Here is a 12,093-nt window from a genome sequence, read left to right as displayed (position 1 = left end):
CGGAAGCCTGCAAAATGTCACTGCCATAGGCTGTCTTGAATGAGCTGCCTTTGATGACAAAAGCAAATCAGCTGTGAATCTTTTCCAGCCTTCATTTCTAATCGGCTGCACCCCAGTCTGGAAATATCAGAAGAAATGTTAAACTAGATAACACCACTGCAGAATGCCCTAGAAAAAGTAATATGAAGAACCGAGAGAGTTGATGCGCTCTTACAATGGCCTTCTTTTAAATCATTGGGCCAGAAGTTGCTTTCATATTAAAAGAGGGGGAAAAAAAATCCTCATTTCTAAAAGTGTCTCATGATTATGAATCTATGTGCTCTGATAACATTTACTCTCTACGTTATTCCTACTTTATCGGGGCCTCGATGCAATCATGATGTCTGGTTCTTCTAATTGGGTGATTTAGCACAATATGATCGAGAAACACTTCCTAAAGAAAATGTGATCTTGTAAGAATAGGCTCTCAGGTTCAACTCTGCATGGTGTTTTGGAGGTCGAGGATTTTTATACTTTGTCAACGTCTCTCAGCAGGCGGAAAAGCGCTCAGAAGTGACTCTCCTGGTTGGGCCCCGATATGGCATAAGCCACGTCATAAACACCAAAACCAATCTGGTGGCTCTTTTAGCTGACTTCAGCCACGTCAACAGGATCGAGATGTTTACCGAGGAGGACAGCCTGGTGCGGGTGGAGCTCCATGTGCTGGATGTAAAGGTAAATTCTTCAGGTGCTGACACAGGGCCTTGATCTGAACAGCACATTTGTGATAACACCGCCAATATTTACAAAGCGGTCAAAATTTCAACGTGGGCAGAGGATCAGAAATGTGACGAGTTACAGAAAACATCCACCCAACCTAGGCCTGATGACTCCAGTCCTCCCTAAGGAGCCGTGACAAGTTGCTCAAAGTCTTCATCTATACATGAGAAAGCAAACCAGTTCGTTTCTGAGGTTCCTTGTAGCTCCCAAGTGCATGAATCAGAGAGGAGGCGGGGGAGATTTTTCCCTGCTAACCTTCTAGAATATTCATGTCCAGAGAGTCAGGGAGATTTTCCCCAACTCTGTTAAGAACTCCCATTCCCTTTTGTGAGATCCAGCCCATATGTGTTTATTCTTTGGGAAAAGCTGAGGACTTGAGTCAGTCTGTCTTTTTGTGCTACAGCAATTAGAACCGACCGAACATCTGGCCCCTGTGAATGTCATGGCCATTCCATTGAAAACAACAATCTGAGATGGTCCTCAAAGGGCAGAACTCTACTCCCAAAACAGAAGTTGACAGGAAATTATCCAGGTCCCCTGGGCCTACCTTCTTACCCCAGTAGTAGATGAGTCATTGGATTTTGGCCATGGTAACATATCTCTGCTTCCATGGAAAAAAAGAAGCCATGTCAACCAAGAGGAATGCTCTGAGAACAGGCAAGGGTTCTGTCTACATAGCAAATCCAAAAGCCTCTGTGTGCTCTGCAGTGGGACGAAGTGACCGTGGAAGGGAGAGTATGGAGCTCAGACATGGTGGCCATGGTTCATGGCATTTCGTGGGCAAAATCCAGGGACTCTGGTTGAACTTCATGGCAGTGAAAGTGCTAGAATAGACTCAGAATGCCTGACCCACTCCATGAGCAAAGATGCTAAGAAGAATGGCCCCCTCATAGAAACAGTAGGGAAGAGCGTGGATTGGATGCAGCCATCACACACCTGATAACGGGATCGTTCAGCCCAACAGAAGCAGGTGGCACGACCCAATTGGTGGTTTCCTGCTTATACGAAAGAATTGTGGGATCCTTTGAGGGGAGACCTCAATTGAAATAGAAAGAAAAGGCAGTTTATTAAGTAGCGTGAGACTTTGGGTGGGAAGTTAGATTCCACTAGCCAGGGCCATCAAACGTGGCAACGGTCCCATACCTGGGAGTGAAAGCAAGAGCTGGTCACCTCGACGTTTCTGTCCCTCTCTGGGTGTCTGCTTTCATGTTGCTCCTTTATTCCTCTGTCAAGTTCTCTCTCTCTCTCTCTCTCTCTCTCTCTCAACTAGAACACACCAGCCAGTCCACCCTTCCTAATTCAAGGAGAATAATTGCTTCAACTAAACACTTCCTTCCCCATATGCCCAAGACTTGTCTCCAATCCTATGATAACCTCATTGTTTCCAGAAAGCTATAGCAAGGCCTTTTCTCAACTTGCATCTGTTTTGCTCTCCTGTGAATTTACAACGTCTTTTGCGAGCATCCTTTTCCTGGATCTTTTTGACACTTTTCATTCCATCTTAGACATAATTTTCACTTGAAGTTTTACTTCTTTTCAACACTAATTTTCACTATGAACCCAAACTTAATCTTCCTGTGATTATTCGGACCCCAGGTTCACATTTGGTAACTGACTATCACTTTTTTTTTAAGATTTTATTTACAAAAAAAAAAAAAAAAAAAAAGATTTTATTTACTTATTCATGAGAGAGAGAGAGAGAGAGAGAGAGAGGCAGAGACACAGGCGGAGGGAGAAGCAGGCTCCATGCGGGGAGCCCGATGTGGGACTCGATCCCAGAACCCTGGGATCACGCCCTGGGCCGAAGGCATGCACCAAACTGCTGAGCCACCCAGGTGTCCCTGTCACTTTTTTTAAATGTTAACTATTTGGAGTAAAACCAATGTTATCTTTTTCTCCCATTCCAATATTACTTGGGAAGATTCAAAATGTCTACGCTTTCAAGATGGCGTCACCTAAATGTTTCTCAGCAAGGCTCTCGGTGTTACTTCCGACCTTTTGGTCCAATGAAATGGTTGCTCAGTAACTTTCTTTGTTATATTTCATAAGCACAAACTTACCTGAGGGAGCTTATTAAGGAGGGATGGCTTTAACCAAACTATTCTCTTTTGCGCAGCCCATCACACTGCTGATGGAATCATCAGATGCCATGAACCTGGCCTGCTTAACTGCTGGCTACTACCGGCTCCTTGTGGATTCCAGGAGGTCAATATTTAACATGGCCAACAAGAAAAATACAGGAACCCAGGAAACAGGTATTCTCTTCCTAAACTCATGACACACCGACCCCTCCCTTCCCCATCCCCTGTCACCTAAATGTGACAACAATAAGGACATTTCTTGAAAAGTTAAAATTGTGCTCATTCAAAAGTCTTATATCCAAATTTAAGACAAAAGCCTTCAAATAATTCTGATGTGGCCTTATTTTTTTTAGTGAAAATATTCATTTTTCCCCCATCCTATTTTACTCATCACTTGGAAATGCTGGAGAACATGTTTCAAAGGGAGTGATTTTCCTATTCTGAAGACAGTAAGCATCAGTCTTTATGACTGAGTTTTTACTGCCTCACTCTTGCAGAGGTCAGGATGCAGAGAGCCAATGATGGAATGCACAATAGAAGTTGTGAACCCCCACCTTTAGGGCTTCTCCCTCCTTAAGGGGCCCTAGGCCCAGATATCCGGACACCTCCTCCTACATCAGACTTCCAGCCGGGATTCTGGGAGCTCTGAAACCAACTGGAGGACTTGGGTCTCACCCAGCACTTGGACTTGGGCCTCTAGAAGGAACCCCAGCAGCCATCTTAGCTCTGTAGCGGGAGCATCGAGATGGCAAAGACATCCAACAGGTTCAGTCACTTGACAAGACAGGATAGCTCATGAGTGATGACAAGGAGGGCTGCGGTGTTAACAGCTTCTTTGAGAGTGGGTGGTTTTCATTCACTTTAGAATTTTGTTCTTTAGTGTTTGACTCTTTACTTCCATCTACAGTGAACACTCAGCAAACGTGGCTGATGGACGAACAGACACTAGTCCTCAAGCCAGAGCTGCTGACCCACTGGGGTTCCATAATCAGAGTTTCTCTTAAAAGAAAGGGAAAGCCTTAAGAAGCAATCCCATTGTCACTATTTCTGAACGGATGGGGGGAGAAAGGAAAATCCTCTCACTTTCGGACTTAGGAGAAAACATAAATCATTATTCCATAAATATCTTGTTATTTGCAGATAGACACACACAACCCGGCAGACTTGCACAGTTTATGATGATGGCTGGTTAGGGGGAAGCAGTTGGTCACAGGAAGAAGGGAAGCCAAGAGAAAACGAGGGAGTGGCAAAGGCATGCCAGAAGGCAACTCTGAATTATAACTAGATGTGGTCCAGCCCCACCTGGAAGTAGCTTTTTAAAATTTCTCTAAGTTTGGGTTTCTTCATTTGTAAAATTGGGATTAAGAAGTTAGCTTGCAACAAAAGGGTTCGGAAGGAACTTGTGTACGACACCTAAAAGGATGCCCGATACTTCTTTCAACAAGTGGCAGGGAAGCAGGAGTTGGAGAACTTGAGGAAGAAAGTGATAGAAATGGAGAAGGGAAGGGAACACAGATGGGAGGCAAAGAAGGACCCTGAGACACACAAGTGATCAAAGATAAACAGGGAAGGAACGAAATGGTGGTGGCGAGTGTGCACTGGCTCTGGTGGTGAACATTTGTACGAGCAGTTGTTTTCCCTGAGCTAGGAGATTTCGAGCAACTTCGCGCTGGCCCGGGAAATTCCAAAGGTCAGTTCTGCAACGCAACATAGTCCTTTCGCGTTGGAAAACCAGTTTTTGGCTATCTATCTTCAAATCTTGAATTTTATCTTGAAAATAAAACCTTTCTTCCCCTAGACTGTTGAGATTGTAGAGGTGCGTGAAGAAATTGCAACCTACCGTGTCAAAAACAGTCACGGTAATAAGGGGCCTCCATTCTGTCCAGTAGATGGTGACTCACAGTGTAATGTTTAATCAGATTTTGAGGGGCAAAAGCTATTATCTCCATGGGGAAAGAATGGAACCTCAGCCTTTCAGTCGTTTCTCCCAGTTCTACACTGAGAATGAGGGTGAGGGCATGTGCTCCGGGTATCTCTCCCCACCAGGGGGTGTGGGGAATGCGCGTGTAAGCAGGGGGTTGGGGGTGGTGAGAGAGAGAGAGTCAACACGCTCCAAAGAGCAAGCACCTGGTTGACCCGAGCTGAGCAGCAGCCAGGGGCTTAGCATCCTCTCATAGTTGCAAGTTCCCTCTCCTCTTCAGAAACACCCCCCCACCCCCACCCGAGACCCAAGAAGTGTAGAGAATAAAGTCTGTTTAGACCAATTCATCCGTGGTCCACACTGTCCTCCCACTCTGCGGGAGATGGGGCCAGTTCCTAACCCACTTCCTTCTGTGGCTCTAAAATCATTCCAAAAGCTAAGTCAGTACACCCTTCTAGAAGGAAGCCAAGATTGAGTGTGTATTTTCTTCTTGTCTCAAATTGATCAGAGACCTGAGTCAAGATCTTTGATAAGGAACAGCAAGCCCCCATTTCTTCCCTATCTTGAAAATTAACCTTTGGTTACTTTCAAAATCCCTGAACCCACCTATCTGTGCACCTCTGAGCATTAGGAGGAGCCGAGTAAGTATCTATCAAGCTGTTTTAGCCTGCTGATCTGTCCCGCTTTCATGTTGTTCCAAACCAGAAGTTGTCAAACTATGACTCATGGATCAAATCTTGTTCTTGTAAATAAAGTTTTATTGGTACTCAGCCAAGCACACTGTATTTGTTTCCTGGGTCTGCTGTGACAGGTTATTACAAACCCTGGGGGGGGGGGGACCCCGGGTGGTTCAGTGGTTTAGCACCTGCCTTCGCCCCAGGGCATGATCCTGGAGTCCCGAGATCGAGTCCCCCATCGGGCTCCCTGCATGGAGCCTACTTCTCCCTCTGCCTGTGTCTCTGCCTCTCTCTCTCTCTCTCTCTCTCTCTCGCTCTCTCTCACTGCCTCTCTCATGAATAAATAAATAAAATCTTAAAAAAAAAAAGTCTACCATGATAGGAACTTACTGTCTCACAGTTTTGGTGGCCACAGGTCTGACATCTAGGCAGCAGCAGGGCCGTACTCCCTCCAAAGGCTCAAGGGGAGAATGTTTTCTTGCCTCTTCCAATTTCCAGGGGCTGCCAGCGTTCCTTGTGTCTGCACAAGTCCGGTCTCTGCATCCATCTTCTATGGCCTTCCTTGCTTTTCTGTGGGGCCCAAATCTCCCTCTGTTTTCCTCCTATGACAGTCATCATTGGATTTAAGGCCCACGCAGATAATCCAGATGAACTCACCTCAAGATCCATAACTGAATGATACTTGCAAAGGCTCTTTTTTCAAATAAGGTCATATTCACAGAGTGGACTTATCTTTTGACGAGGCCACCATTCACCCCACTCCATGCATTCGTGGATGTCTCACCACGGCTACTTTCCTGTTACAACAGCAGAGTTGAGTGGTTGCTCAACTGAGCAGTTGGCCCACAAGACCTAAAATGTCTGCTCTCTAGCCCTCCCTTTACAGGAGAAGTTTGCCAACCACCAGTTTAAACCCAGAGCTCCGTCACAACTTTGCTAAACGACTCTTCCTCCCCCAGCAATTCAGTCTCCTGACATACATGAACGTGCGCGTGCACACCCCCAGCCCCGCACACAGTCGGTCGTAATCGAAATTGTTCACAAAACAGTGCTGACCCCCCCCCCAGTATACTTATTGTAAGGTAACATGTAAATATGTTCTTGTGTAGCTCAGTGTCTTCAAAATTATTTCTTTACTTGCTCTTCTTGAAAACATGTGCATTTAGCAAAAGGACTTGGAACAACATTCAGCGTTGAGTTCAATGCGTACAAGTTGGAGCAGAAACATCTTCAGTAAAACTGACTTTTCTCCCCGTATGTCTTGCACATCTGATGTCAGTATTATCCAAACCTAGGCCAGGGAGCAATCGGAGGGCACTAATGGGAGAATATGTGGCCCTAACATGTCCTCAGAATGTTTCCTCTGCAGTCTACAAAGCAATATTGACAGAATGACGCACTGCTTTGTCTTGTTAAATATCAGAGCAGAGTCTCCACATCAAAATTCCCTGCTGGAAGACCCTTGAGGAAGAAAGAAAACAGTGATTTTTAAATTAGGGTTTTGCAATTTTAATTCATGAGGAACATCAAACAGATCTTCAGGAGTTTTCATGATACAAATAAAAATCGAAATTAGCCAAACTGTTAACTACGCTTAGAAATAGAAAAGAGAAAAAAATAGCAGAGAGAAGTACGTTACCTATGATACGCTCCACCAGCTGCATCATACATGTGTGTGCATGCGCACACAAACAGGCGTGCATGCTGACATTTATACGTGAATATATTAACACCTACTAGGATGTAAAAAGGCTAAAGATAAGAGGTCTCTGTGCCATCATTACAACATGATTATGTTTTTATTTATGTATATACTAGATTATTTCTATTATGACATTATCATTACAATGTTTCCTAAAATCTGTGGTGGAAGTACGAGGTTCCTTGACTTTCTTCTACCTCAATGAGGAAAAAAGTCCAACATCTCCCTCGGCGAAGTGGTAAATGTTAGATCTCGCTTTACCAAGAAGGGGGGAATCTATTTTCTGGAATGCCAGCCGATTGGACTGCGGCCTTTAAGGAATTTTAGAGGCGTGTCGTCTATTCACATTCGTAGACGTAGATGAGATCTTCTAATAACAGAACCAGGGGTCAGATGGAGATAAGGGGTAGTTCCCTGTACTCAGATGGTGTTGTCCTTTATGGAATAGCAATTATATTTTGTGCGGGATGTATTTTGTTAGGGTCAGTTCACCTTAACCAAGAAATCCTGACACCTGAAGCCTCAATCAACCGGTACCATGTCCGGAAAGCTGCATGACTGTATTTACAGAAGTGGTGCTACCAGTCGTTAAATTAAGAAACCAGGCCTCAGAGTAACGTTGTCTTTGCATGATTCTTTCTTCTTAGGAGCTGAAAATAAAGGAAAGCATAACCTCCTTGGCCCAGATTGGAACTGTATCCCCCAGATGACCACCTTTATCGGCGAAGGGGAGCAAGAAGCCCAGATAACATACATCGATTCAAAACAGAAGACGGTCGATATTTCAGATGGCACCTTGTGTCCCAAAGACCACCGGCACCTGTATCTAGACAACACCTATAATCCAGATGAACTCAACCAGCCGCTGACCCAGCCGGGCGATGCCGCGTGTGAGGCGGACTACAGAAGTCTGGCACAGCGGTCCCTGTTGACCCTCTCGGGACCAGAAACTCTCAAGAAAGCACAGGAGTCTCCGAGAGGAGCCAAAGTGTCCTTTATTTTCGGAGATCTCGCCTTGGATGATGGTCTTAATCCCCCGACTCTCGGCTACGAGAGACTATTGGAGGAGAGCCCAGAACTGCTGGAGAAGCAGAGGAATCTCTACATCAGCAGTGCCAATGACATGAAGGGCCTGGATCTCACTCCCGACGCAGAGAGCATCCAGTTTGTGGCAAATTCTGTTTACGCAAACATAGGTGACGTCAAAAACTTTGAGGCCGCCGAGGGGATAGAGGAGCCCCTCCTGCACGACATCTGTTATGCAGAAAACACTGACGACGCAGAGGACGAGGATGAAGTGAGCTGTGAGGAGGACCTCGTGGTGGGGGAGATGAACCAGCCAGCCATCCTCAACCTGTCTGGCTCGAGCGATGACATCATCGACCTCACATCCCTGCCCCCTCCAGAAGGGGATGACAATGAGGATGACTTCCTGTTGCGTTCCTTGAACATGGCCATCGCCGCACCCCCACCTGGCTTTCGAGATAGTTCAGACGAGGAGGACTCTCAGAGCCAGGCAGCGTCCTTCCTCGAGGATAAGGAGCCGGGCCGAAGTCTGCAAAATGATGAGATCCCCGTGTCCCTCATTGACGCTGTGCCCACCAGCGCCGAGGGGAAGTGTGAGAAGGGGCTGGATAGCACCGTGGTTTCCACGCTGGAAGCTCTAGAAGCTCTGTCCGTGTCAGAAGAACAGCAGACCAGTGACAATTCAGGTTCTTTCACGATTGTTACATTTATTCAGTGATAACCATGCATTCCATCCTCTCAAGCCATTTACCCTTGGAGCCCTGTTGATGTGCTGTTGTCCATTTCACGCATGTCCCGTTTCATGAGTGTGCTGAAGCTACCGTCATGGGGTATTTTTTTTCCTTTTTTTTTTTTTTCTTGTGTATGTGGTTTCCTTTGTTTTCGTTTTGTTTTTTGGTTTTTTGTGTTTTTTTTTTAAATATGTGGCACGTATTTTTCCCCATTTCTGGAACAGTTGTGCAATAAACTGAGAGTCCTTGCTGAAAAGGGAAAAACTTGGTTTTTTGTTGTTGTTGTCGTTGGCTTTTGGGTTTTTTTTTGTTTTGTTTTGTTTTGGTTTTTGGTTTTTTGATAATAACGAGTCCCGTCTTCTTACATGTCTCCTAGTGCCTCTGATGCATCCATTAATCGGTTCTTGTTTTTTGCGGCATGCAGGTGTAGCCATCTTGCGGGCTTATAGTCCCGAGTCTTCGTCAGACTCGGGCAATGAGACTAACTCTTCTGAAATGACTGAGAACTCTGAACTGGCCACCGCGCAGAAGCAGTCAGAGAGCCTCTCCCGCATGTTCTTGGCCACTCACGAAGGCTACCACCCCCTTGCGGAAGAGCAGACAGAGTTCCCCGCCTCCAAGGCCCCCGCGGGGGGCTTGCCTCCCAAGCCCCCTCACGGCCTGGCCGCCCGCCCCGGGACTGACCTCCCGCCCCCAGTCGTGCCTTCCAAGCAGATCCTGCACCCAGACCCCATGGAGATGGAGCCCGAGACCATGGAGACCAAGTCGGTCACTGACTATTTTAGCAAACTGCACATGGGGTCGGTGGTGTATTCCTGCACCAGCAAAAGGAAAAGCAAGCTGGCCGACGGGGAAGGGAAGGCGCCCCCTAGTGGGAACGTGCCGGGGAAAAAACAGCAGGGGACCAAATCAGCCGAGGCAGAGGAGGAAGCCAAAGGTAAATTCGGTACCGTGTCCTCACGGGACAGCCAACACCTCAGCACTTTTAACCTGGAAAGAACTGCCTTTCGCAAGGACAGCCAAAGATGGTACGTGGCCACCGAGGGGGCAGTGGCCGACAAAAGTGGGCTGGAAGCAGCGACGGGGATCCCGTTCCCCAGAGCTCCCGGACTGGGGCCCAGGGAGGCGGAAGAGAAGGACGAAGGGGCTCCCGACGGAGAAGCCGGTGAGGTTTCAGCACTTGGCCAACGGGACCACTTCTTAACTGACGTGACCTGTGTATCTTCAGCCAAAGACTTAGATAACCCAGAGGATACCGACCCGTCTACCTGTGACCATCCTTCCAAGCTTCCGGAGGCTGAAGAGAGCGTGGCCCGCCTCTGTGACTACCACTTGGCCAAGCGGATGTCATCGTTACAAAGCGAGTGCCATTTTTCTCTGCAGAGCTCTCAAGGCTCTTCGGTGGACGCGGGCTGTGGCACAGGCAGCAGCAGCAGCACCTGTGCCACGCCTGTGGAGTCCCCCCTCTGCCCCGCCATGGGGAAGCACCTGATTCCTGAGACTTCAGGGAAAGGCATGAGTTACATTCCCGCCGAGGAGAGAGCCACCGGGCTCCCCAGCCATGGAGCCACCTTTAAGGAATTGCACCCCCAGACAGAAGGCATGTGTCCACGGATGGCAGTGCCCGCTCTGCACACAGCTATTAATGCAGAACCCCTGTTTGGCACTTTGAGAGATGGATGTCATCGACTCCCCAAGATTAAGGAAACCACAGGTACAGCAATGATGGATTTAGCGCTTTGCCTTGCCCACCAGAAGCGTGTAACCCGGATTGACAACAAACCCCAAAGTAGAAAGTCGGGAAGAAAAGTAGAAGTTAGAATTTTGGTAGGGGCTGCAAAACTATGGCCAGGTTAAGTATCGGTCAGCGATCCCCCAGTGTCTGAGCAAACACTGACATTTCTAGATCTGTAACAATAGTGGAGATGGCATCTGCTCTTCAGAACCTTGCTCTATGCTTGCTTCCAAAATTTGGCAGAGCGACACATTTTTTTTTCTAAAAATGTAGATTTTTAGCCGTGCTCAGGGTGACTCTTAATTACAGGATGGTGTCATGTAGTGTCACAAGAGTTTGATTTCCTCCTCAAGACCTCGAATTTCTATTTTTGCCATTTCATTATTGAGAGTCAAGAAGGGATGATAGAGCAGGGTAGCAGGGAGATGGAAGGGGGTGGGGAAGATCGTTTGCCTTTCAGCAATACTTAATATCCCTCCCTACTCCGTAAGACTCTCTTAGAGACATGTCCTGAAGTATCCGGTACACCTCAGTGTCAGGAAGGCTTTGGGGGTACGTGTGATGAGCTGCTTTATTTTCCCCCAAATAATAAAACATAGGCATAGGTAGAAACAAGAACACAACCACCTCTGTGCCCATCTTCACCATCCTACCACCCAGTGGGCACATATTCCTCTCACCAATCCACTCGGCCAGCCATCACGTGGCCAAAACAGATGTTCTTTCCTACTCTCAGATATCAAAGTATATCCATAACATCTCTTCCAGACTAGGTCAGTAGATGTTAGTGAGATCTTGCATAGGTTCATTTCCATTCCTGCCCTTTTAAGATGATCTACTTTCACAAAACCCACCACTGACATCACCAGCCTCGGGAAACCTGCCTATGAATGTTCCCTAACTCATCACTCAGCTAGTGTCTTGACCTCTAACTGAAGCACGCTGTTTAATCTTTCGTGGCTCATGAAGAGCTTTCACCTAATTTCCCTCTTCGCACAAAAATTCCGTGAGATGGAAATATTTTCTTCACATGACAACTTTTTTGCAAAAAGTTGAGCAACTCGCCCAGGGTCTCCTCTTCAAACCCCATACCAGGCAGTCCTCGTGGGGTCCTCTTGAAAAACTGACCTTATTTACTTTGCCTTAATTAGACCACTTAAGAAAAAAAAAGGTAACTAAGTAACTGATGCCAGGACTAACCTAACGCCCTTGAAATGAAACTCAAATGTCATAAATATTTTGAATAGCCGAGATCTAGGATGTGTGTTTTCTAATTACATGTCTAAACACTGATAGATAAATACCGGGGGTCAGACAAGTTGTGAAGCGCCACAGTCTCTGCAAATAATTGTGATTTCTAGCCAATTCAAAATAAATCCATAGTTTCAAAACAAATAAATCCATAGTTTCAGAAATAACAGCTACCCAATATATCTTGAAATGGAAATCTTATGAGATCTC

At 46.5% G+C, this 12,093-nt stretch overlaps 1 protein-coding gene across 4 annotated transcripts in view; it reads left to right on the top strand.

The window, feature by feature from the left end:
• The window catches only part of FRMPD4 (FERM and PDZ domain containing 4), a 565,544-nt gene that overhangs the window by 549,216 nt on the left and 4,235 nt on the right, over positions 1–12,093 (top strand). For all 4 annotated transcript variants that reach the window (XM_077889744.1, XM_077889743.1, XM_077889745.1 and 1 more), the window contains exons 13-16: positions 532–714; positions 2,876–3,014; positions 7,788–8,852; positions 9,322–10,611. In XM_077889744.1, the coding sequence (XP_077745870.1) occupies positions 532–714; positions 2,876–3,014; positions 7,788–8,852; positions 9,322–10,611 (2,677 nt within the window). The remainder of the gene's footprint in view (positions 1–531; positions 715–2,875; positions 3,015–7,787; positions 8,853–9,321; positions 10,612–12,093) is intronic.

This window comes from Canis aureus, chromosome X (genome assembly GCF_053574225.1).
Source record: "Canis aureus isolate CA01 chromosome X, VMU_Caureus_v.1.0, whole genome shotgun sequence".
NCBI lineage: Eukaryota > Metazoa > Chordata > Mammalia > Carnivora > Canidae > Canis > Canis aureus.
This window is presented reverse-complemented; position numbering and strand designations above follow the sequence as displayed.